The following is a 27,598-nucleotide window of genomic DNA, read 5'->3' on the forward strand; positions in this document are numbered from 1 at the left end:
TTCATCAGTTAAAAATACGTTACTTAAACATTCTGGGAAACAACCTAGTCCACATTTGTATACCTAGTCTGAGTATCCAATTAGCATGATTCTTGAACAAATGAATATTTATGCATCTAACTGTTAATGGTGGTAATTGAAGGTGAAAAGGAGATGTACCAATATACACAAGTTTGTGCATCTACCCTTTTGAAAAATGAGTTTTTACTACTATGAGGAAAAATAGATTATTTTTTTGTAAAATGTTCAAATTCATATTTGTATATTAATCTGATTGTATACAATAGTAAAATAAAGCTAAATATTTGTTAGTTCTGTTTAATATCTATAGATATCTTAACATCAAATAAGCCAAATGGGTGAAGAAAACGTGAGAAAAAGAAAGGGAAAGACTAACAGGGAAAGAGATGAACAATCCATCCAAAGTAAAGAGTCCAAAACTATGAATCTACAGAAAGAGGCAAGAATGTTTTCTAAAATATTTACCTTAATCAGAGGGTTGTATAGCAATGCTAAATGTAACAGAGAAGCACAAGTATTTCAGTGAGGTTGTGGTTGATTTCTGTGTTAGTAATAAGTAGAACTAGTTGAGAATTTTCTAACACAACGTTTTCTGGCAGAAAATGCTGATTCATCAAAACCAAATTTTTTCACGGAAATGTATCCATTTTTGATAAAACTTTTGCTGGGAAACTGTCTCAAGCTCATATAGGGGGAAAACACCCCAGGATAGCCAATAGCCTAGTGATTAGGGCACTCATCTGGGATGTGGGAGACCCAGATTCAAATACCCTCTCTTCCTGATTTGTAGTGGAGACTTGAACCTGTCTCTCTGATATCCCAGGTGAAAGCTCTAGTCATTTGACTATATAGTAGTTCTCTCTCTGACACAATGAATATTTATTGATATGAAGTGGAACAACTCCAACACAAGAGATTGAAAAAGACACACCCCGGAACAGCCTGGTGTTTAGGGCACATATCTGGGGTGTAGGAGACTCAGGTTCATGTCCCTGCTCCAAATCAAGTAGAGAAGGGACTCGAAACTGGGTCTCCCACATCCCAGACTACTGTCTATTTAGGTGACTCTTTCTCCCTTCTTCTCTCTAAAAAATGTATAAGGTCTTAGGTCTGATGTGGAACAGGAAAACTTCTGAAGTCTCAAAAATTGCTGTCTCCCAGCTCTAGTCATAAATCAAAGTTCCCATTGATTATAAGAAAAAAATGTTGTTTATCTAACTCAAAGTCTGAAAACCACTTAAAAATTTGGTGAGTGGCACACAACAGATCCAGTAACATATAGGGTAAACTTTTCAAAAGTGGCTAAGCCACTTAGGAGCCTAAGTCCCCTGGACTTTCAGTAGGCTTAGGCCTTCCTAACTCCATTAGTTGCTTTTGAAAATGTTACCCATACTGTCATGTATCACAGTTCCTCATCCTCATTTGTGAGGATCTTAAATAGCCGATGCCATAGAGAATATCCCAGAACATTATGGAAGAAAATGGAGAATTCAACATTTTTGTCACTCGCACCTCTCTGACCTGTAAAGCTCTCATTAATTACACTGCTCACATGTTTTCAGTGCACTTATTTCAATTAATATGTATTTATACACTGTGTTCTCTAACCTTTGAGAGGAAACTACAATATCCCCTCCAATTTCTCAAAAAAGCTTCTCTGACTCGTCTCAAATATCTCATGGATCTCAACAGGCGAGAGAGATGTTTGTAATCCAGGTTTGGTGGTGGGAGGGAGCATGAGGCATCAAAATATCAATGAGAAACCAAAAGTCCATTGGTGGCTAACAGGGCAAGTGGAAGAAGCCCATCCCATGGGGAAGATTTGATTTTTGGGGGGTGCCTTAACTTCTGGTGGCTCAGGGTCACATTTAATCTTAATCTACACTTGTATCTCAGGCCACTTTAGAGTAAGAAAGAGCACCTCCAACATGATGAAGAAAACTGTTCTAATCATCACTATTTTGTGTGTACATAACTTCCACTATAAACATGAAAGGGAGGAGAGAGACCCCACATGGAACAAGAAAAGGGTGTAATTCTTTATTTAGCAGCCATTTTGAGTTCTTATCAGCTGACAGTCACTGAAGAGTATTTTGGAAACTCCTTACAGGGATCAGATTTTCAGCACAGAATACCAAAACACTTACAGGACCACACAGTGGAACTGAATCTTTCATTTTCTGAATCCTTACTGGCCAGGTGCTGAGTAAGTTCAACTTCCATTGTCCACTTCATAGGAGTTGAGGGCACTCAGTTCTTTGCAAGGTCAGACCCTTAAACTTGTAACAAGCCTGGTACCGTGCAACTTGCATCCTTCAAGCAAGATTAGCATTTAGCAAAGGTATGGCTATTTGCTTCAAACACCAGGAAGCTGCACACTAATACAGAAACCGCAGTATTCAACTCACACATTTTTCTAGTGTCAATGGTTACAAATTGATGATGTATATTAGAATACTCCAAACAGTACTTAAATCATTTAATAGTAGGTGTGCAATAAGTTTCACATGACAAACAGACATGGAGGTGCTCTTTTAGAGAGAGGAATATATATATCTGTTTGTTCTGCTCCACACTGAAGACATAACTGCAGTTAGTAAGGATAAAGGTGAATGCATGGCACACTGTAAGCTGTAACTTATGCAGTTAATAGGTTCAGTTTTAATGCTGCAAACACATAAGCAAAGTGCACTGTAATCATTATCCTTAAGTTAATTATAGACTGTCAGTTGTTAGAACCAGAGATAATCCTGAAATACTGCAATGTGAGAAAAATTCAGTATTGGCCAGTATGTCTGTTTAATATTTGGAACACATCACAGGATCTCACACATGGCTTTTTATTGCAGACAACAGTAACAATATAATGAAAACTGTAATAGCATTTTGTTCTCACTTACTTCCATTCACTTTGTCTTCTATTAAGAGGACTGCAAAGAGTTTTTTTGGCCCTGAACATCATGAAACAGGCATGCTGGAACAGTATGTTAGGACTGCATGTTCCTTAACTATCCACCAAAACTGTTGACTCTGGCCAAAATCCAAATGAGTAAAAATCTTCCACTTCAATAGCATGATCAAGATACAGAAACTAAATGGAATCCTACCCAATTATGACCGAACATATTCTTGGTCTGAAAGTAGCAACTATGGATATCAGGAATAGGATTGCTGTGCATTGTGTTTAATGGACAGATCAGAGTTGTAGAGAAATGTAGTGGCACTCAGCTTAAGATCTGCTCACAGTCCCATGTTTCTACCATAATTATCTGCTGTGAAATAGTTAGAATGATGACAAATTATCAAATTTCCATGGGAGGGGGAACCTATATTAGCCAGGCTCTGCCTCTGCTTGTCTCCTTGTCAATAAAGCAACCAGTAGTCATGGGGCAAGCAAAAGATCATATAATAGTTAATATTTCAAATATTTACTTCTACGTTTACCTGCCCTTATAGTGCCCTCTCTGCTATCAAATGAGAGCAAAGTTAGTAAATTCCACTGTCCAAAACTAATATCTATGTCTTGTCTGATCAGGATCTGATCAGGCTTCTTAGAATTTTAACCATGTAGGTTTCTGATTCCACAAACTAGTAACTAATTAATTACTCTCATCAACTGAGCACAACTCTCTAATTTTTTATTTTCCCTCAGCATGGCCCTGTTTTTCTTCAGTGAATGCTGACAACTATCAATGTGATGTGTGCTTTCTACTAGGAAACAGAGTACAACATATGTCTTGTTTAAAACAAAAAGCATCTCAAAATACAGAAGCAATTTCAGGGCTATTCTAAAAACACAAGCCTGATGAATAAATTCAAAACTATTTTGCATAGCAGTGATCTATGGCCTATGAATATTTGCCAACAATCATTGAGGTCTACTGTTGTCTTTTTCCATTTCAGTTTATTGTATCTTTAGATACACCAGGTCATATTAATTGTGTTTTTGAGAAAGGTGGCCATTATGCTGTATTATGGCATGTGAACACGTCTTAAAAATAGCAGATATGCAGTTAAGTTACGTGTGCATGTCTATCAATAGATCAATAAACAGAAGCTGCATGTGTGATGCCAGAAAAATTACTAATGGTGACTGTTCTCTCTCTCTCATCTAACAGCATAATAGCACAAGAAGTTAATATTGTTACCTTACTGGAATATCTCATTATTTCAAGGTGGGCCTGATCAGTGGGATCTGCGTTATTGTTGGTACAGTTATTGGCTCAGGCATCTTTATTTCTCCAAAGTCGGTACTTGCCAATGTTGGAGCTGTGGGGCCTTGTTTAGTCATCTGGGCAGCCTGCGGAATTCTTTCTACATTAGGTAAGCAAAAGAAAGGAAAAGTCTTTATATTTCCAGTTTTACTCTTGTATTCCATTATGAAAATTAGATGGTTCTGCTCACATCAAACCAAAATGCTAGCCAGCCACTGTGCTCAGTGGTTGGGCAAAAACTTGCCACAAATTAAGCAGTTTAAAGAACATTAAGTATTAGAAGAAAACTGTACAAGTCAAATTTTCACTTGACCTTTAGATCTAGCCTCCTATTTTGCATATCCCACCAAATGGGAGCACAAACAAGACATATTCTGCTCCCATTGAAGTCAATGACAAAATAACCCAGTAATTTCAATGGGAGCAGAAGCAGGCCCACAGTGCATACCTACCTCCACAATTTCATTGTACAAAGCCCTGTTTGCAGGTGCAAAATTAGAGGCTAGTTTTTGAAATTTGGCCTTAAATAGGTAATATTTACATAAAATATTAAACATTAAAACTGGACATAAATTTATAGTTTCTTATTGTTGGGCTCTGAGCAAAAGTGATGCAACTTTCAGCAAGTTGCCATCCATGAGCAATAAGCTCAGAAATGCCAATTGTATTTGAAAGCAACTCCTCATTGTGCTTTGTGACTTGTGCTGCTTTTTCCCCCCTGAGTTTTCAAACTACTGAGCCAGTATTGGGTGCAGTTTTCCTTTAGTCTGCTGTTTCCTAATAGAATTCTGAGTTTCTAAACAGAAAACTAAAATAGAAATATTTGCCAAAAATATCATAAACTACCTGAAAGTCCAATATAATAAAGGGTTTAAAAAACAAGAAATTAATCCAAAAGAATAGGTTAGGAGTAAGTTTCATGTTATAGATTAAAATTCTGAGTATGTAACAATTTAAAATGAGTTTGTTATAATGTAAAGCAAATTAGCCATGAGTTTGTAATGCAATAAATAAGCAAAAAATACAATGCAATTTTGAACTAATTATACAGACATCATGGAGTGAGGAAGTAAAACTCTCTCCTCTACATAGTCTGGAGGCACCTGTGTCTGGAATATTGCATTCAGTTCTAAGCAACTAAACATAGTTGTTAGCAAGAATTATTTACAAACTGAGTCTGCAAAAATAGTCTCAAATTAGGCACTCATAACTATAAGATCTAATCAGTGACTTGTTAGTTTTCAATAATTTTCTAACTTATGGAACTGCCTTTGGCAAATTATAATTTTTTAAAAATTCGGTCACTATTTACTTATGATGTTATACAAATATAATGAAATATAGCATGTGTTTATAGCCATTTCCTTAATTTTATATTAATTATAACATTTAATGAGCTAATTAAAAACAAACATAGCTTAAAGAAGTGTATGAACTAAAAGCACTTGACTATTAACTGCATTTCTTCTTTTTGTTCAGGTGCGCTATGTTATGCTGAGCTAGGCACAATGATCGCAAAATCAGGGGGAGAATATCCTTACCTTATGGAAGCATTTGGTCCTATTCCAGCATATTTGTTTTCCTGGACTAGTTTATTGGTCATCAAACCCAGTTCATTTGCTATCATTTGTCTCAGCTTTGCAGAATATGCTTCAGCTCCTTTTTATCCAGGCTGTGATCCACCCGTAGTAGTCATTAAGTGTCTTGCAGCAGCTGCCATTGGTAAGATCTCTATTTTTTTTAAAGGGGACTGAGTTATGAAACTGTGTAGCGTTCATGAATTATTTTTTCCAGGAAAGTAGGAGCCTCATCTCTTAACTATTAAAACCTAGTATGCATAAATCACTAGAAAACCATACAGAAAACTGTATTAGTGGGAACAATTTTGCATTGGAAGAGGGCTAGACTTGATGACTGATACCTAATATATCTAATGTCTCTCATAACACTGATAGAAAGGGTGGGTTTAACTTAAAGGAAGCTTCACTTCTAGGGTTAGAAGGTCTAAACAATCAGGTTTCTTCCTTATGCAGTTATCTATACACCCTATTACTGAGTATGAGCTAAGAAGCATGTGTATCTCTAGGAAAGAATGAAAAGAAAAAAATGGTCCAAGCTTATATTTTCTAGATCAGTGGTTCCCAAACTTGTTCTGCCACTTGTGCAGGGAAAGCCCCTGGCGGGCCGGACCAGTTTGTTTACCTGCCACGTCCGCAGGTTCGGCCGATAGCGGCTCCCAGTGGCCGCGGTTTGCTGCTCCAGGCTAATGGGAGCTGCTGGAAGCGGCACGGGCCAAGGAACGTACTGGCCGCCACTTCCAGCAGCTCCCATTGGCCTGGAGCAGCGAACTGCGGCCACTGGGAGCTGCGATCGGCCGAACCTGTGGACGCAGCAGGTAAACCGGTTCGGCCCGCCAGGGGCTTTCCCTGCACAAGCGGCGGAATAAGTTTGGGAACCACTGTTCTAGATCCCAACTTTTAAAAATAGATCCCAAAGTTATCCCAACTTTTAAAAATATTTTTCAAGAGAGACTGCCAAGAAATCCTCAGTTTCAGAAAATTGTTCTCATTCTTTAGAACAATCCATCAAATGCAGGAAATTGCAATAATTACATGGAATTTACAAATCAATATAAGAAACAAGATATACATATTTGGGTGTCTGAACCGAAGATAAAAAATTATATTGTGAATGTGTCTTTAAACTCAATTATTATAGTGCTATGATTTATGGCATTTAAACTGAAAAATATCATTTTTATTTCCCCTAGTGATTATTACCACAGTGAATTCACTGAGTGTGAAGTTGGGGAGCTATGTTCAGAATTTTTTCACTGCTGCTAAAATGATCATTGTCATAATCATTATTGTAAGTGGAATTGTTCTCCTTGCACAAGGTAATTTAATTTTTGTTGGTTTTAGATTTACAAAGATAGTAACTTAGAGAGTACTTTTGTTTCTGCCATGACTTGCTACTGGATCATTCACTGAAAAACAAAGCAAACAAGCAATGATCAGATTATTCTAATTTAATATATTTTTGATACCAGATCCCGTTGACTGCCCTGTTGTCTTTTAGGAAAAAAATACTATTTAAGTGTTCACTTTAACTGTCAAAGTGCTATACAAAATAAAATTTGATCATGAAATGTTGCTTTCATTCAGTGGTGATTGTTTCATTTTGCCTCAGCATAGTTCAGTATCAATTGCTTCATTTGCAGGAAAAACAGAAAATTTTAAAAACTCTTTCAATGATGCTAAAATTTCTGCTGGTTCTATCAGTTTGGCATTTTATAATGGACTCTGGGCCTATGATGGATGGTAAGATTTTTTTATTACTGTTATCAGTTACTATTTAAGAGTCTAACTGATTTTATCTCTTCTTGTAAAACTCACCTAAATGTCTTATTTGGGAAAGTTGAAGTTTGACTTCTTGTTATGGAGAATAATTGTAGAGAGCATTGGAAAAAGAGCACTACCACCTTAAAATAAAACGAAACAAAGCACCATGCCCTAGGGGGAAGATACCCGACTAGACCACAAGAGGATACATGGTGTAAGGTGCTCAGATACTGTGGGGGTGAAGCTAGTGTAGGACCATAAAGTTACATTCTTTCCATTCAGAAATTTGAGCCATTGCCCTAATATCACTTGGAATTTAGTTTGTTTTTAACCTCCTCACTCTAGCATCACATACAAAACATTTTTCTGAAGTTGTGTGAATTTTAGTATTCAAGAAATATGTCAGACTGATTAGCACTTGAGACTGAATCTTCTTTTAATTCAATGAACAGATATATCCTGAGTAGCACATAGTGCAAGCTTCTATACACTGCTTCAATCCTGCTCTGGTGGGACCATCTCTACAGATTTTCATGTCCTTAGCGCCTCTGTAACGATTGCCAATATGGGCAATCTATTAGTGCCAAATATATATGTGGCTATGGATATATTTATAGACTGTGTATGTATACGTTTTTGATATGAACTAGGGAAAAACGCATTGGATTTTTCAGCCCATGTGGTTCATCTTTTATTACTATTTACTTCATGTTCCATTTCTCTTGTATTAAACAAAAAACAAAAAAAAAAGGGAGCCCCTCCAGTGTCCAAAACAAATTTCCATATTCCCACATCTGTTTACCCACTGAACTCCAAAGCCCTAGCTAAAAGTGACTGCTTTATGTTTAAAATATATTAAATTTGAATGCTTATAGGTTTATTTCATAAAATTATTTCTTCACTATCCAACAGAAAACTACAGAATAGTATTTCCCAATACTTAATTATTTTAACCACCCAAGAAGTCTACACTTTCTGAATATATTTAATTAAACAATATTAAGTTTAATATTAAAACAATGTGGATACATTTTCATCTCCTTTGATTCCTAGGAAGGGGTTTACACATTTCAGGCCTTGATCCTGCAAGGAAAACCATAGGTGAGCAGGGGTCTGTGCGCATGATTCACCTTGCAGGATTGGGGCATCAGTTTGGGCTACCTCCACTTCAGGGACCTTACAAAAATGCAGGCTTTGTTTTTCTTGACTCAGCTGTGACACATCAATACTGTTTTCACTCAGCCTTGAAAAGTCTTTATTTAGCTCCCTATTCAGCAAGGTAATTAAGCACATACTTAATTTTAAGCACCAGAGTAAGGGACTACTCATGTGTCTAACTTTAAGCACATGCTTAAATACTTTGCTGCATATGGACCTTAATCTTTCAAGGTTCAGTTTTCAAACTCAAATGCCTAAAGTCAGGTTATTTATCAGTTGTTTAGCTAACTGCCTAAAGCTTATTTAGATGCCTAAATATTGAATTGAAGGTTTAATTTTAGCCACTCAGGTTTGAAAATTGGTCTCTAATATCTGTAGATAACTGCCAACTCTTTTCACATTTCTATCAATCACAGAAGCATAAAAAACCACACCTGTGTCAATCTTCTACAATTATGAGCATAAAACAGTCTAGTTTAAAAATAACACAGTCTAATGAAAATGAATATTTTAAATTTGTCATTCTGGTGGTTGCAAAAACTTTATAAAAGTTTTCATGAAAGCCTTGTGGATAAGAGATTATATAAATTGCATTATTTAATTGCTAAATGATAGTATTTGCACTAAGGCACTAAGTAGGGTGGCCATACATTCCTTTTTAAGCCCTGTCCCGGCCGTTCCAACTTTTTTTTTTTTTGGTGTGCAAAAGTGGGCATTTGTCCCATTTGCTCTTGTTGACTCGATCGGTTAGCAAGAGCAAACAGGAGAAATGCTCACTTTTGTCAAAAAAGTGGGGTGCGGTGCAGAGGAACATGCAGAGGGGGAAGTGGAGATGCTAGCCCCATGCAGGGGCTCGGGCGAACAGCTGGGGGTATCCCATTTTCCCTTTGGGAAATATGGTCACCCTAGCACTTAGGTTTGTAGTTGGTGTACAAATGTTTATATTAGAAAAGATTCACGTTTTCCAGAACTTGTGGAGGTCACAAGCAGCCTTGTGGCATGTGAGCTTTGTTGAAAACCTGCCATTAATCCAAGCAATTTGTCTGTCTGACGTACTGGCAGTACTCTAGCTAGATTCTTACACTTTGGCAATTACACATTACCTGAGCAATACACTTTAACACCACACTGTGCTACAGTCCCTTCTACTCAAAGTACTTACAAAAAAATCCAAACCCCTAAACCTTGCAATGCCATTGACATTATTCATCTCATATTACAGATGAGAAAAGTGAGGCACAGAGAGGTTAAGGGACTTGTCCAGTGTCATATAATGAAACAGAGGCAGACCTGGGTATAGAACCCAGATCTAATTCCATGTCATATGCTTTGGTTAAGTTAAGGAGCTTACCTGGTCTACATTTTTTTTCTTGTTAGAGGTTGAATAGCAGCAACAGTGATGTCAGAAATAAAGACCTGACTTTCAAGTAATTTGGCATTTCAGGATCTGATTACGAATAACCTTCTGCTAATGGATTTTTTGCAGGAATCAACTCAATTACATTACAGAAGAACTTAAAAATCCTTACAGGTGAGACAACCAAAAGATAACCTAGAAAACAAGAAAGGCACAATTTCTAATGCCACAATCAGATCATTAGAAGTCTTAATAGCAGCTGCATATTTTACTCTCCCTCTGGTTAAGAACTGGGCACTCAGAAGTTTTGGTGCTTGTTCACAAAGGAATAATTTCATTAGCATTTATTCTGTTTTTTACACTGATTACTGTATACTTTTGAATCATCTCTAATTAATTATTCCTTTCCATGACTTTACAATGCAAAGAGTACAGAGAATGCATGCTAATTAATTCTTTTCCATCCCCTTGCTGACTGCTACTTTGGATTTAATAGAGTATTTAATTTTTGATTAGCATCCACACGGATGTCAGGGAGGTTTCAATCTTATTATTATAGAAATAAATAAATAGTGGGGAAAGCCCCTCTAGAGTATAGAAAATTGCCTGAATACAGACTATATCATTCCCTTCAATGTGCATACACAATTCCCATTAGGAGTGAGAAGTTGTGTGCTAAAGTCAAGAGAAACTACCAAAAGTTCATTCAGAAGTAATCGCAGGCCTAGAGACACATACATCAAGCTTCCTATCTTCCTAGTCTCTTCTAGAAAATCTTAAGAGTGCACAATAGTTACATTAATGACAATTAAAAAAAAAAAAAAAAGATTTCTTCCCAACCTGTAAAATGGGTTTCTCAAAGTGTAAGTCTAGTAACCTTGACTTCTCTTCACAGGTGATTGACAGGCAGGCAGCCAGTACAGAAAAAGAAGAGGCTCCCACCACAAGAAGTCACTGCTGCTAGTACACACAGAAGAACCAGGAGAGTGACTACCCTAGAATTAATTCACTAACAGAACTGGTTATCATCCAACACCATCTATGTGGAACAACAATAACTAGGTGGGCATATGGACTACTGGAGCTACTCTCCCAGAGACCAATTTTACAGATAGGGAACAAATCCCTTTTCTGCAGCAAGTAGCCCCAGTAATCCATATGAGTGGACTCTAAATGTCAGTACCAATCAGCTGAACTAGGATGGAAAAAACCTCTGTGCCAAGACTCTTTAAAAATATACCGGATTAAACGGGATTGTTGAATTTAGAATGTGTCGGCCAAAATTTGCATTAGATAAGGCAACAACATCCATATGCTTACTAAACTTTAAGTGCACTTCCAGATGATCATGTAAATCTTGTTTACAGAGGCTGCCTCCTCCCCAATTTTCCTGCCCAAGAGGGAGCCTGTCCCTTGGTCTTGATGGGCTTTTACTTTGTTGAATCCACTGAGAAACTGATGATTTTCAAGATGCTTTGCATTTTTGCACTACAAAAAACAGTCTCAGTGGTAATCAGTTGATTGAATATTATCCTCCCTATGCAAATGCTTGAACCTGGGCAAGTACGTGCAGGATCCTTTCCTTTTGAGACATGCTTGGGAAGTCAAGATTTTTGAGGGGGTAGGGAACTCTTTTGGAAAGGAAGAGCTTTCAGGCTTCAAAGAGTGGCCACTTTCCACAGGGATTCTTGTTCTTGTGGTCCTTAGAGAGGGACTGACCTCTGCAGTTAGGCCAAGTGAGAAAGGCAGCAGCTGTGGAAACTTTCGCTTCCAAGCGAGCTCTAGATCAATGAAGGCACAGGGGAGGGGAAGGCACCATCAGAGGGGAGCCAGCAGCAGGATGTCTGAATGTGGGGAAAAACTCATGTGCTTGTGGTGCCAGGAGAGGCCAACATGGAGGGCTTTACTTTTATTTCTGTGAGCCGAGTCAGAAATAAGAGACCACCTGTTTATGAAAAAAGTAGCAGACGTCTGTATTATTAGACTCAGCAGTCAGCTGGGTCTTGAGGTGGAAGAGATACATGCCCAGGCATTTCAGGCCATAGGTGCTTCTGTATCTGCTTACTGGCCACTGCAAAAAGAGCAGCTGATAAGGTCTAATTTTTACCCATGGTTTTGCATGCATCTTCCTAAAAAAAGTCCCTGCTAGCAGCTGCACATCATGCTCCTCATGCGTGAGGCAAAACAGAAACTAGGCTCAATGCACAGTAGCACTACTCTGCCCTTGTGGAAGGGGACTCTCCTTTCTTCTGACTCATCAGCTGCCTGCCAATCACCTGTGGAAAGAGGAGGAGCCATCAGTATGAATTACTTGAGGTACTGGCTGCAAAAAGGAATACCTGTGAATGTAGAATTTGTAAAAACAAATTTTATCAAATTGTAAGAGGAACAAAAATGTTTGTTGTTAAATGTGGTTTGTTGTTAAATGGAAATAAAAACAGGGCGGGCTGGGGATTTACCCATTCCCCGGCAGTTGTGAAAATCCAGTAAATATAACATATTGTTCTAGTCAGAGCACACAGAGCATTGATCTGCTCTGCCAGATACACGTGGGTCAGGTACAGTCAGATCCAATTTGTATGAAGTTGTGACTCACCTTTGCCTCAATCCCATGAGTGAATAGCTACTATGTTATTACATGAGAACTAGAAAGTACATGCACCAGGAATACCCAACTGGAATTTCACTTTACTCAGCTTAGTGAAAAATGAGAATAGCATAAATGTTGAAAAAGGAATTTAAATTTTAAAAATTCCTTCAATTTTAATCATCCATGATATAGCATAAGTAACACAGGTACTGAATTCCTAAAAATGTGATTGTCCTGAACAGCGATCCTTCAGTCTTAACACAATGATTCATATACAATATTTACTAGTTAAGATATCTGTGATTTTTTTAGAATCCTAAATTTGAACTAAAACAGGAAAGAGCCTACAGTCCATTATAATAAAACTGCCTAGTGGTTTAGAAATGCTGATACTATGTTTTTACATTCTGTAGAAATCTACCACTTTCTATAATCATTGGAATCCCATTGGTTTCAGTTTGCTATGTTCTGATTAATATTTCATATTTCACAATAATGACTTCAACAGAACTTCTGCAGTCCCAGGCGGTCGCTGTGGTAAGCCACTTTTCATTTTGTGATTAGAAGTACCAAGTGAGACACTATTTTTGTTGCAGGGCTGAGTCCAAATCATAAAAAAATCCTAACTTTCTTGGCTTTCAGGAAAGAATTTTTCAGTACCATTGTACATTTTTTAACTATCAATATTTTAATTATGTCACAGAGGTAAAAGTATCTTTTTGAAATTAGTTTGTAGAAAGTGAAAATTTAGTATGCATGAGACAGCTTATCTTCTACAGGAAATCTTCAGTGTATTTGCAGTTTAGTGATGCTTTTATTCCACAATGCTTAGTGAGGGGGACATGACAATTATTTTCACTGGTAAACATCTGAATCCCTGGTTGTATCCATCTCTACATTAGTTCTGGGGGGGGAAAAAACAAACAATTCATGACACGCTGCATTCTGCATGCACAGCACAGTGAAGAGGAGCATCCATGCAGAAATACTTCATGTACCAATGAACGTTGTACAGGCAAACAGACTCTTGCTTTTAGAGAGCTGGATTCTGGTATATTTCAATATCCTGCCTACTCACAAAAATGGCTGCAGAGCAGAGATTGATGCAATGTGCATGCATACTTTACTTAAAACGCAGCTAGGTAATCTGATTTTAGGATTACTAGTCTTGAGTGTCCCTATCAACATATTATTAAATTATATCAATGGTATTACATCAGCTACTAGTAAATTGATCAAACTGGATCAACACTGAGAATATAAGCCTGTAGAAATATCTCATTTGATCTCAAAAGCTAAGCAAGGTCAGGGCAGGATGGCAGGTTACCCAGAAAACATAGGGTACTTAGGAAGGAGTGATAGCGGGCATTGGTGATAAGACACATGAGAGGCCCTGAGACTCACCTATATTTAAGTTCCGATGCCACTTTTAGCAAAAGTAAGGATGTTAGTGCTGGTATCTTGATCAGATTCCAATTTGACATGTTCAGTATCTAAATTCCCTCTACTTTCAGTTGGATATGATACTCTTAGATTCTTGTCTTAAATTGCTGTATAGTAGCATTGGGTCATAGCAACACAACTATTGTGTTGTAGTCTCAAGGTTCTTTCATTAGAATGGTAGGTGAAATAATTATTGTATATAGTTTGCAAAATAATTTGGGATAAAAGCAAGCTATGTAAAATTATATTAATATAGATTTTTTTGAAAGGTAAAATATATTTTTAAAGTTCATTTACTGTATATCTGATTGGTTCCTACACCAGTGGACACACTACAAAGTGGAAAAATGATAGATGTTATATTAATGTGTCTATATTTTAATCCTCTGGTCCCAGACATTTGGTGATCGGGTCCTTTATCCAGCTTCTTGGATAGTTCCTCTCTTTGTGGCCTTTTCTACAATTGGAGCAGCCAATGGGACCTGTTTTACTGCTGGCAGGTAAATTTTAACTCTAAATAGCAGAATACATAATTGGATTTACAGAAAGAAGTTATATAATGTCTTCTAAGTCTAGGGTTTAATTTAAACAAGTGATTGAACAAAATACCTGCAAACTTAGTCATGTAGCCCATCCTCAGCAAGGACCAGTAGCTATGAAAGGTTGAGAAAGTTAGAAAATAAGAGATTAAACATTTTCCTAAAATGCCTGTAAACAAGTACAGGCTTCTTTCAGCTAAAAAACAGTTCTTTAAAAATAACAAACAGTCACCTGAAAATCAAAAATTAAAGAGGTTATAACTTTAACTAGTTTTGTGCGTGTACAAATATTTGAGAGGTTTGCAAAACCTCATACTTCACAAGGTTTCTAAATCCCTAAAATCATACAACGTGAAATTACATTTGTGCTGAAAGTGTTGTGATGAATTTTTTTTAAGGGAGAGGAAAACAATGGTTTTCTCTGAATTAATTAACCAGTTTCACTTCTGTGCTCAATGGAGTTAGGCACTTGTTTTGAAAGCAGTTATAATTCCTCCTCCACAACCAGTGTGATTGTTCCCTACACTCTAGCAAATATTAAATTAGGCTTGATGCACTTGAGAAGCATATATAGATATAGCCTAGATAGATAGATAATAGTTAAATGGCACTCTGTGAAGAATATTGAGTATTTGGAGATATCTGAAAAATAGAACCACTTGAATCTGTGTAGATGCCCCACTAACCAGCTTAACGTGTTTTTGTTTTGTCAGACTTGTTTATGTAGCAGGTCGTGAAGGGCACATGCTAAAGGTGCTGTCTTACATTAGTGTTAAACGTTTCACCCCAGCACCTGCTATCATATTTTATGTAAGTATGAATGCTAAGCAAAGAAATAAAACTTTCAGCTAAAAAAATCTAAAATACTCAGATGTGAAGTTACATTGGCTCTTCAAATGACACAATGCTATCCCTACACATACTTTCATGCACATGTAGTTACATATACAGGGAAATAGCTGAAATATTCTTTTATACATCAAAAAGACTATGTAATACATAAAAACAGATCAACTTGAATCTAACTCCATACCAGATGCAGATTCTCCGTGTTTTAAAGTTCATAGAATTGGAATGTTAAAATGCAACTCTTTCAGTTTTAGGAAAGAAGTAGGGTACTGACAATGAAAATCAGCTATGTAGAGTAAAATTATCTTGATGGTCAAACTGGCTCACTGCAGGGTTTCTGTGAAGACAAGAAATCTAGGAATTTTTTCTCCTGCAAACATTCATGGCCTGTAAAATAGGTGTCATAAATTTGACAGATTTGTTATGTATATATGTAGCATCAATACAAACACTTCATCATGCTTAGCAAGTAGGTTTATTCAAGCAGGAAAGAAGATTTGTATCGTGTTGGCACATATCTTGCAAGCACTTATGCACATACTGAACTTCAAGCATGACTTTAATGGGATTACTCATACTCAAAATTAAGCACATATGTTTGCAGGATCAGGCCATTCTCAGGAAAGGGTATCAAGTATGCTGAATTTTTGCTGAATCTTCACCATAAAGCAGAGCAAAAACACATACACTCATTGCGTATGGGATCAGTTTGAATGTAAAACTGTGCCCTCCATAAAAGTGAGCGCGCCATTCTTCCTTGCTACACCGACTGTCTTATCAAGTCCACATTAATTTTCATATTTTATTTTTAGGGTGCCATTGCTATTATTTATATCATCCCTGGAGACATTAATACACTCATAAACTACTTTAGTTTTGCCGTCTGGATATTTTATGGTTTGACTGTATTTGCACTCATAGTTATGAGATTTACAAGAAAAGAGCTCAAAAGACCAATCAAGGTAAGTTCAGTACTAGAACACATTTCTAAACATAATAAAAATGAACCAATCGTGGACCTCAGGATGGTAAGAAAAGTGGCTCTCCACTACTGGTATTCCTCCACCCCCATTAACAAGAAGGCATGGACTTGTCCAGGGAGTTTGGAATATTGAAAAACATACTGGAGAAGTTGATCCCTTTCCTTTGAAGATCATTTTGTCCCAGGAAACTACTACTTAGTATAGTTCCTTTTTCTGTTCCCTTGAGAACGAACAGAGAGACAGGCAGAGGGTCAGAGAAGTACAAGTCTTGGCATCTTGTCCATACTGACACACCTCTGCTGTCTGCCATAGTGAAAGGGTGAGGGAAAAAGGAAAGAAATCTAGCTGCAGATAATGAAGAAGGGGTGGGAAGCTTCAACCAGAGTGACCATGATAGGTCAGAATGAGTTGGTGGCAGGACCCTTCTGGAGAGTTCATCCTACTGAAGTTCAGGTTTATGATTTACAATGAATTCATTACAGTTCTAGCATTGGGACCAATAGCATAGCCAGAGTGGTCTTGGTCTGTGACATAGCCAAACTGACCCTCTGCTGCTGCTGAGCCTCTCAACCATTTCACTAATTTCCTGAACTCTCTTCTGAATATTTTTTTAAAAAATATCAGAAACGAGGTAAAAATAACTTCTCACGTTCAACAAGCTATGTAGTAAACGTATGCAATATGAAGAAAAAATGGCCACAGAATTTGCTAAATACTTTTATGCTTTGTCTATTACAGATACCTATCGTCATTCCCATCCTAGTGACAATAGTCTCCATTTTACTAGTTTTGGCGCCAATCATCAGTGAACCTGAATGGGCATATCTCTACTGTGTTTTATTTATGCTTGGAGGACTTATATTTTATGTCCTTTTCATTCATTTTAAATTCAACTGGGCTCAAAAAATATCAAGTAAGTATATATATTACAGGTGATTTGCAAACAAAGATTTCCATTAAATAAGGCATACAACAGGATACCTCTAAGATGTAGCAACCACTCCTTTCTCCCCTGAGTAAAAATTCTCATTATAGTCAACCATTACATCTAACTTACATTGAGAGAAAGGCATGATCTTTTGATATAAGCATAGCAAAAATTGCTAGGAGCTATTGAATTCTAATTCAAGCTCTTTAGCACATTACATCTTTGCTTCAGTTTTTTCCTGCGTACAAATTGAGATAACATAAGATTTGATGAGATTTAGTTCATAAAATGCTTTGAAGAAAAGTGATACATACCAGTGTATCAGTGCAAAGGCTATATAAAATAGCTTACCGTAAGTTTCCACTGGCAATATCCTTTTAACTCTTGTTTTTATTTAAGGTGAAATTTTGAACCGTTCAATTCTCCTGGGTAATTTAGAAGTCGAAATAAATTGGAAATGCCCTGGCCAGTAACTGAAGTGACTTTAAATACACCTAGCTATTTTCTGTTCTGGCACTTACCTTGCACTCAGATCTCTTTCAAGATTTAGTATCTTCACAATCAGTCTAACAAAGACAAAATTAACAGCATGAAATGGAAACTAAAATGACAGCCTTAGGGCTTGTGTACAGAGGGTTAGTGTGCAGCAAGCTGAGACGTAAATATACAGTGCACTAGTTTGCCATGCACTGATTGGACATGTGGACCCTGCTACCATGCATTCAAACTTCCACAGTGTGCAAGTGAGAGGAAAATGATTATGTTTTAGCAGTGCCCTTACAGGTCTGTTTATGAAGTGACTTACAGTCTTCTTTAAAAGTACAATTCCTAACTATTTTCTGGGGGAGATGGAAGATGCAATGAGACACTACTGAAAGGGAAAGTTGGACTGGTTCTAAAAGGATATAAATCCCACAACATTATTGGTATTCCTTAAAAAAAAAAATCCATCTGTCCACAAAACTAAAGCTACTTTATATTACATAATGAAAGGCAGTGTGGTCTACTATAATGAGCACAAAACTGGGAGCCTGGAATTTCTGAATTCACATCCCAAATCAGGGGTGCTGGAACAATTTGTACATGGGGGTGCTAAGAGCCATTGAACCAAACTATAAACCCTGCATATGATGGAAACCACTTCAAGCCAGGGGGTGCTGCAGTTTCAGAACCTATGTCCCAAATCTACCACCAATTTACTCTTTGGTCATAGGCAAGTTTTGTCTTCCCCGTCTGTAGAGTGGGGAAAATAAATGCTTATGCATGTAACATTACACTGAGTTATTGAAATGGTGTAAACTTGAATTAAACTATATAGTTATCATTGCCAAACTTGTGTTAAACATCTCTAACCACAATAACTTATTTTCAGGGCCCATCACCATGTACCTTCAGATGCTTCTAGAAGTTGTTCCACCAGAGAAAGTTCCTGAATAAAGGGATTTGATTTCCAGTAGTCTATTTTTAAGTACTATAATGTTTGTGAGGCAGCTTGAATAGTTTAAATGTTTATGCTTGCTAAATTCAGACTTTTTCATCCTGATGTGCCGTTTTATTTTTGCAACAATTATAATTTATAAATATGTTTTCAATATTATCTTAAGAACATGAGAAACAGAAGTTTTCTGTGCATGGAATTCTCTCTAGATCTGGATGGCTTCATTGTTTTGACTGCTACTCTGCTAATATGATTAGCAGATTGCACATACATAATAGTGTAACCCTTCTACCCATCTAAGTTGGCAGCAACAAAGGCCGGGTTCTGTATTTAGGGGTTCCGTTTCAATAACACAATGCAAAACCGGCTCGAGCCCCCACCCAGTGACCTGGGACAATTACATACCACGCCCCCCGGGCGCCTCTAGGAGGCAATACTTTCCCTCTCGCAAGCACGGCGTTTGAGTGTAGCAGAAAATGTTTAATAACATGAGGTAGACGACATTAGCATTAAATTGGAAAAACACCACAAACAGGATTCATAACACAAACCAGGAGCAAAAGACCCACCCCAGCAAATTGGGCTGTGTCCTTTCCCTTTGATTCTTGAATCCAGCAACCCAAAAATCACCCAAAGTCCCAAAAGTCCAACAACCCCCAAAGTCTCTGTCCCTGGTCAGTGCAGCCCCAGAGTAAAAGGGGGCACGCAGGGTGTTAAGGGGCACCTTACGTGATCCGAGGCCGGCCGGCCCTCCGCAGCCTTCACCACGAGCCAGTCCACTTCCTGCCATCCCACGAACAGCTCTGCTCTACGAGCTGGTCCACTTCGCTCACCGACCTGTGAGCCGCTCCAGCCGTCTCCGCAAATGGCTCCGCTCACCGACCTGTGAGCTGCTCGCCGTTCCTTCTGTCCCCGCAAGGCTCCGCGCTGCTCGCTGCTCCTCCAGCCGTCCCCACAAACTTGCTCCGCCAGCCGCTTAGCAATATAGCTTCAGGCTCCCCCACTATTTAAACACAGCACTCAGTGATCTCAGCTCTTAATAACTTTAGCTCTTTTGTGATTTCAGCTCTTAGTGATTTCAGCTCATAGTAGGGGAGCCACAGTGCTGGTGCACCATTAGCCCAAAGTGAATTCAGCTCAGCAGCCTGTAACTAGACTCCTAATGGAATCAAAGTTAGCTCTGACATTCAACAGTGGAGAGAGGAGGTGGTGCAATTGGTGTTTCAAGCCCTCAAAGGGGGCCCATACCATCAGGTACAAATACCTGTCCCCATCCTCTCTCAATTCACTGGGTTTTGTAACCCATGCCCCTTGTCTAGCAAGTGCTACTTAATTACTGGTGAGTCTCTCTGTCATACAACAGTTCCACTGGCCTTGATTCACCGAATCAGGGTAACACCACTTTATTCTTCCTGCCCCAATAACAGAGAAACTGGGGATCCCACACCAGCCAAAGTAACCACTTTCAGTTGTTGTTGTCCCAGGCTAGGCGGGTAGGTGTGCCTATGCAAACAAGGTCAGCCCCTGAAGTTCTTTTCAACCCTCACCATAATTCACCACCAGATGTCAGGGTAGAGCTTATCCTGACTCTGCTTACATCAGGAACTATTTTCAGCTAGAGTAGTGGTGAATAAAGAGAAATTCATTCACCAGTAAAGGAGTTTGTCAGAATCCCTCCTCTTCTGCCATCCTGCTGAAAGGATTTATAGCATGATCTATCAGGAAAAACAGAGGCAAAGCATAGTGAAAGCCTATGTGCATATTAGGCTGACTCCAACCTCAACCTGTCAGGTAGGTCAAAAACTGGAAATCCCCAGAAGAAAAGACAAGGAAAACAGAAAGTGAGGGTTGTAGGCATGCACTGGAAAACTCTTTAACTAGTGAGTAAATTTCCTTTGTTGATTGTTTCCCTTTCCTTCCATCCTGCTGGAAGTATGGAACAGTAAGCAGACAATGCAAGAAATATTCTAAGCAAGGAGGTGGGCTTTTACAAGATGCAGCATCCAAAATCTGCCTCCACAGAGGGCTCAAGGTCCACTCAGTAGTGACTGATGAAGACATGAGGTGAATAATAGGTGGTGGTCTTGCAGTTCCTGAGGTCCATGGCTTTTGCTCTCCCTAACCAAGAAGTAGACAGGCAGAGTATCCTTTCTGAAAGCAGAGGGGATTTAACTACCCACTAAGTCAGATTTACATGCACTTTCAACGTACTGCAAGTAGCAGCAAATAAAACTTGATAGCTGTCTTTACATCTAGAGTGTGAAGAGTGCGCTTGAGGCTGGAAGAAAGGTTCAGGTAAAAGGTGGATAGAACAAATGGTTCATTTATGTAGCACACTTTCCTTGGGAAAGAATTCTGGAAGCAAATGAAATACTCACTTGTTTAGAAACACTGCAGATAAGCAGGGTTGAAAAGGAATGTGAATCCCCCAACACAAGCTGAAATAATAGTAACTAGTAGGGTAATCATGACAGTTCACATAGTTCCAGGGTTATATCTCTCAGCAGTTGAAGGGAGAACCCATGAAGGTCCCATTGAGGGATAATGGCTCTGAAATTGGGTTTTTAGGCCAAGGGTTCTGAGAAACTTGGTAGCGTATGCATTGGATCCCAAGGAAGCAAACCCTCCAAGAGTCCCTAAAAGCAGAGACCTGTATTCTGACGGAACATAGCTTGTTGAAACCCACTAGGATATATTCTAAAGGAAAAAAGGAGGAAGAAGAAATCTGTTTCTAGAACGATCAGTCAGAAAAGGTTACCCAGATTCTGGAGTATGTCTCCTTAGTCAAAGCTTTCTGACTATTCAGCAAGACCTTAGCAATGTCACAGGAAAAATACTCTGCTAGGAGCAGAGACCACTCACCCTCCAGCTTGTGAGGTTCATGAAGACTAGGTCGTGGAAGGGAGCTGAACCTTGACAAAGTAAGTCTGGGCAGAGAGAGAGAGAGAGAGAGACACTCTGGCCCACTGAGATGGCTAAGAGTTCATAGAACCAACTCCTCTGTGATCACCTGGGGAAGGATTAGAGAAAGGTCTCTGCTTTGTCTGTCCTGATCTTCGGTAGTAAGAGAATAGGAGGGAACACATATCTAAACTCCTTACTCCAATCCCAGGAAAAGGCATCCCATCTCATGGCCACAGGCTCAGAAGAGTGGGAAGCAGCAGCTGGGGAGGTTAGGTACCTGTAGGCGAACAAACCCATTGAAACAGTGTTCCACCAACGACTAAGTGAGATGTATACATCTAGCTGCAAACTCCATTTCCCTTGAGATAAGGATTGGCAAAGAAAACAGTCCGAAAGAAGGCAAGTTAATTTCTGCCCAAGAGCAGAGTGCTAAAGCTTCCCTTAGGAGCAGAGGACTGAGGGTGCTCCTCTGACAGTTGATGTAGGCTCAGCTGTCACAGTGGATTTTTACACACTAATCTAGAGTCTGAGGGCCAAGCCAATGTCTCTGTTTCAAAAGACTAAGTAACTGGTATTCTTCAGGGGGAATCAGCAGTCCTGACAGAAGAGGCTCCCCCCTCCACAGAAACATACACCTGAAAAGGATGGCATCCAAAGTAATTGCAGCAGGAGACTGGAGAACTGGAGGCCCAGAAGCAGATTGTGGTCTGCCACTACCCCACTCCCTGACCAAAGAAAGAACAGGGGTTCGTATAAGAAGAAAGGATTATGTACTGTAAATGTGGTTCTTTGAGATGTGATTCAGGTGAATGCAAGCTCAGCACACCAGAGCTGGAGAATTTTGCCTAACAGTACCATAAAGGGATGGTACTTGCGCCTCGTGGTCATAGCTCCTTCTCTAGCTGTATGAGGCAGTGCCACCCTGATCCCCCTCAGTTCTTTCGCACCAAATGCCCAGAGACTAGACTCCGATGCAGAGGGGGCAGATGGTGGGTCATGGAATACACATCTGCATCACATCTTGGAGAACCACAGTTACAGTATGTAACCTTTTCTTCTTTTTTGATTAGATGCGGCCATGTATTTCACTTCCATGACTTGTAAGCAGACTAAGGGTATGTCTACACTACGAAATTAGGTCGAATTTATAGAAGCCGGTTTTATAGAAATCGGTTGTATACAGCCGATTGTGTGTGTCCCCACATAAAATGCTCTAAGTGCATTAAGTCGGCGGACCGCGTCCACAGTACCGAGGCTAGCGTCGACTTCCGGAGCGTTGCACTGTGGGTAGCTATCCCACAGTTCCCGCAGTCTCCGTCGCCCATTGGAATTCTGGGTTGAGATCCCAATGCCTGAATGATGCAAAACAGTGTCGCGGGGGGTTCTGGGTACATGTCGTCAGGCACCTCCCCCTCCGTCAGAGCAACGGTAGACAATCGATTCGCGCCTTTTTACCTGGGTTACCTGTGCAGACAACATACCATGCCAAGCATGGAGCCCACTCAGCTCAGCGTCACCATATGTCCTCTGGGTGCCGGCAGACGTGGTACTGCATTGCTACACAGCAGCAGCTAATTGCCTTTTGGCAGTAGACGGTGCAGTATGACTGGTAGCCTTCATCGGCGATCTGGGAGAAAGCTCTCCTTAACGCTCCATCCCCATACACGTTAACAGACTTTTCCAGTAGCTGTACTGGCCGCGATTGCCAGGGCAAATTAATCATTAATCATTAAACACGCTTGCTTTTAAACCATGTGTAATATTTACAAAGGTACACTCACCAGAGGTCCCCCGTGTGCCCTCAGGGTCTGGGAGCACGCCTTGGGTGAGTTCGGGGGTTACTGGTTCCAGGTCCAGGGTGATAAACATATCCTGGCTGTTGGGGAAATCGGTTTCTCCGCTTCCTTGCTGCTGTGAGCTATCTACATTATCTTCATCCTCATCTTCCTTGTACCCCGAACCCGCTTCCCTGTGTGTTTCTCCAGTGAGGGAGTCATAGCACACGGTTGGGGTAGTGGTGGCTGCACCCCCTAGCATGGCATGCAGCTCCGCGTAGAAGCGGCATGTTTGCGGCTCTGCCCCGGACTTTCCGTTTGCCTCTCTGGCTTTGTGGTAGGCTTGCCTTAGCTCCTTAATTTTCACGCGGCACTGCTGTGCGTCCCTGTTATGGCCTCTGTCCTTCATGGCCTTGGAGACCTTTTCTAATATTTTGCCATTTCGTTTACTGCTACGGAGTTCAGCTAGCACTGATTCATCTCCCCATATGGCGAGCAGATCCCGTACCTCCCGTTCGGTCCATGCTGGAGCTCTTTTGCGATCCTGGGACTCCATCACGGTTACCTGTGCTGATGAGCTCTGCGTGATCACCTGTGCTCTCCACGCTGAGCAAACAGGAAATGAAATTCAAACGTTCGCGGGGCTTTTCCTGTCTACCTGGTCAGTGCATCTGAGTTGAGAGTGCTGTCCAGAGCGGTCACAATGAAGCACTGTGGGATAGCTCCCGGAGGCCAATAACGTCGAATTCCGTCCACACTACCCCAATTCCGACCCGCTAAGGCCGATTTTATCGCTAATCCCCTCGTCGGAGGTGGAGTAAAGAAACCGGTTTAAAGGGCCCTTTAAGTCGAAAGAAAGGGCTTCGTCGTGTGAACGTGTCCAGGCTTAATTCGATTTAACGCTGCTAAAGTCGACCTAAACTCGTAGTGTAGACCAGGCCTTAGTCCCACTTCCTGCAGATCCTATTTCAACAGGGACTGCAGGACCACCTTCCCAAAGTTTGCATCAGCTCTGGATCCCACAATAATGGCATAATGGTTCAAAAAAGTATGCATCGATGACCATGTGGAAACCCTGCAAATATCCAATATTGAAACATCACTTAAGAACGCTATTGACATAGCTTACACTCTCACAGAATGAACTCGCACCAGTACAGGTGGTGTGGCTGAAACTTTCATATGCAGACTTGATGCAGGAAAAGACAGTTACCTTTCCGTAACTGGTGTTCTTCGATATGTGTTGCTCACTTCTATTCCACAATAGGTGTGCATGCTCGCCACGTGCACTGGTGCCGGAAGTTTTTCCTTTAGCAGTACCTGTAGGGGAGCGCCCCTAGCGACCCCTGGAGTGGCACCGCTATGGCGCGGTATAAGGGGCGCTGGGCGCTCCCCCCATCTTCAGTTCCTTCTTGCCAGACAACTCCGACAGCAGGGAAGGAAGGCAGGATGTGGAATGGACATGAGCAACACATCTGTCTTTTCTTCTTCGAGTGATTGCTCATGTGCATTCCACAATAGGTGATTCCAAGCTATATCTGTTGGAGGTGGGTAGGAGTTCACAGACACTCGGGACAGAGCACTGCCCTGCCGAACCTGGCGTCCTCCCGGGTTTGGGAGATGATCGCATAATGCGAGGTGAACGTGTGGACCGATGACCATGTGCAGCTCTACAGACGTCCTGAATAGGGACATGGGCCAGAAAGGTAGCCGATGAGGCTTGCGCCCTAGTCAAGTGTGCTCTCACAATCGGTGGCGGGGGGAACGAATACACAAAGTGATCCAGTTGGAGAGCTGCTGAGAGGAGATCAGCCAACCTTTCATGCGTTCAGCCGTGGTGATGAACAATTGTGAAGACTTCCTGAACAGCTTTGTACATTCCAGGTAAAAAGCCAGAGCCCGTCTCACATCCAACATGTGGAGGCGGCGCTCCTCACTGGACACATGGGGTTTGGGAGAGCACCGTCAGGAAAATGTCCTGGCCCATATGATAGGAAGGAACGAAGAGCATGGGCGGAGCTGGACCTTATCCTTATGGAACACCGTGTATGGGGGTTTGGAGGTCAGGGCCCGGAGCTCCGAGACCCGTCTAGCAGACGTGATCGCCACCAGAAAGGCTACTTTCCACGAGAAGTGTGACCAGGAGCATGTAGAAAACGGATCAAATGGAGGTCCAGTTAGCCTGGCCAGCACCAAGTTCAGGTCCCACTGGGGAAATGGGGGCTAACATACAGAAAGAGGCGATCCAAGCCCTTAAGAAATTGATCAGTCATGGCATGAGAGAATATCGTCTGGCCCTGCACTGGCGGATGGAAGGCCTATATGGCTGCCAGGTGCACTTTGATGTACAAGGGCGCTAGGCCCTGGACTCTAAGATGAAGGAGGTAGTCTAGTATAAGCTGGATCGGAGCAGCCACTGGCGAGACGCCCCTATCAGCAACCCACCGGGGAAAAACGAGACCATTTTGCCAGGTAGGCCTGACACGTGGAGGGCCTCCTGCTCTCCAGAAGGACACACTGAACTCCTTCCAAGCAAGTCCTCTCCTCCCGGCCTAACCATTGAGCAGCCTAGCCGTGAGGTGGAGGGCTGCTAGGTTGGGGTGGAGAAGACAACCTTGGTCCTGGGAGAGCGGGTCCGGGTGGGCTGGCAGGCAACGGCCACAGCGGGGCAACTGCCAAGCTCGTGAGAGTCCCGTACCAATGCTGCCTGGGCCATGCCAGGGCGATCAGAAGGACATGGGCCCTATCCATCTTTATCTTTTCCAAGACCTTGCTGATCAGTGGAATTGGGGGAAAGACATAGAAAAACTGACCAACTAGGACAAAAGGAAGGCATTGGATATCGCGCCCATGCCCAACCCTCCCCTGGAGCAGAAGCAGGAACACCTGTGGGTCATGAACAGGTCCACTTGGGGAGTGCCCCACATTTGGAAAATCCTGTGCACCACCTCCGGGTGCAGCGACCATTTGTGCTGAGAGGAGAAGTCCTGGCTCAGCCGATCCGCCCAAGAGTTTTGAATGCCCAGTAGATGGTGGGCTTCCAAGTAGATATCATGGGCTATGCAGAAGTCCCACAGCCTGAGGGCTTCCTGTAAGAGGGCTGAGAAGCAGACCCTGCCTTGCCTGTTGATGTAGAACATCGAGTCCGTGTCGTCCATGAGAACCCTGACCACTCGCTAGGCACGAGTGAAAAGCCACGCAGGCTAGACGGACTGCCCTGAGCGCCTTGACATTTATGTGCAGGGCTAGGTCCTGCACAGACCACAGACCTTGGGTCTGGAGGTTTCCCACATAGGCTCCCCACCCCAAGTCCAACGCATCGGACACCAACTCCACAGTCGGGGACCAGCCCCTAAACGGGACCCTTTGGAGCATGTTCCCCTGGGAGGCCCACCAGCGTAGGAAGGCTATTACAGGTTTGGGCACAGTGAGGACTTTGTCCATACTGTCTCTGAACTGGGAGAATACCGAGGCCAACCAAAGCTGAAGAGGCCGCATCCTGAGTCTGGTGTGATGAACCACGTACATGCATGCAGTTGGAGGCATGCTCTGGCAGTCATCACGGGAAACCTTGTGACCACGCCAATGAGCTCCCTTAGGGTTTCAAATCTGTCCGGTGGGAGGGAGGCTCTGGTGATGTCGCGTCCAGAATTGCCCCAATGAACTCTATGGGTTGCACCGGTACCAATGTGGACTTGGTGTTGTTTACCAGCAGCCCCAGTGTGGTGCATGTGGACAGGAGAAGTGTTATGTGATCCTGTACCTGTGACCTGCAGCTGCACTTGACCAGCCAGTCATCGAGGTAGGGAAAGATCTGGACTCCCCCCTCTCCCCCCCCCCGACGCCTGAGGTAGGCCACTACCACAGACATGCACTTTGTGAAGACTCAGGGAGTCGTCAATAGGCCAAACGGGAGGACAGTGAACTGGTAGTGCTCCTGCCCTATCGTGAAGTGGAGGAAACGCCTGTGGCCCTCGAATATATGAACGTGGAAGAATGCGTCCTGTAGATCGAGGGCGGTGTACCAGTCTCCAGGGAGGGGATGATGGAGACTAGAG

The 27,598-nt window shown here is 41.3% G+C and overlaps 1 protein-coding gene across 1 annotated transcript; it reads left to right on the forward strand.

Moving 5' to 3' along the window:
* Positions 1–355: 355 nt before the first annotated feature.
* Positions 356–18,860, forward strand: SLC7A9 (solute carrier family 7 member 9). Its single transcript, XM_065416684.1, has 12 exons — positions 356–460; positions 4,197–4,344; positions 5,715–5,957; positions 7,006–7,131; positions 7,456–7,555; positions 10,221–10,265; positions 13,095–13,218; positions 14,521–14,624; positions 15,377–15,473; positions 16,325–16,474; positions 17,234–17,408; positions 18,796–18,860. The coding sequence occupies exons 1-12, from the start codon at positions 356–358 to the stop codon at positions 18,858–18,860; spliced, it is 1,482 nt and encodes a 493-aa protein (XP_065272756.1).
* Positions 18,861–27,598: the final 8,738 nt, after the last annotated feature.

This window comes from Emys orbicularis, chromosome 14 (assembly GCF_028017835.1).
Source record: "Emys orbicularis isolate rEmyOrb1 chromosome 14, rEmyOrb1.hap1, whole genome shotgun sequence".
Lineage (NCBI taxonomy): Eukaryota > Metazoa > Chordata > Testudines > Emydidae > Emys > Emys orbicularis.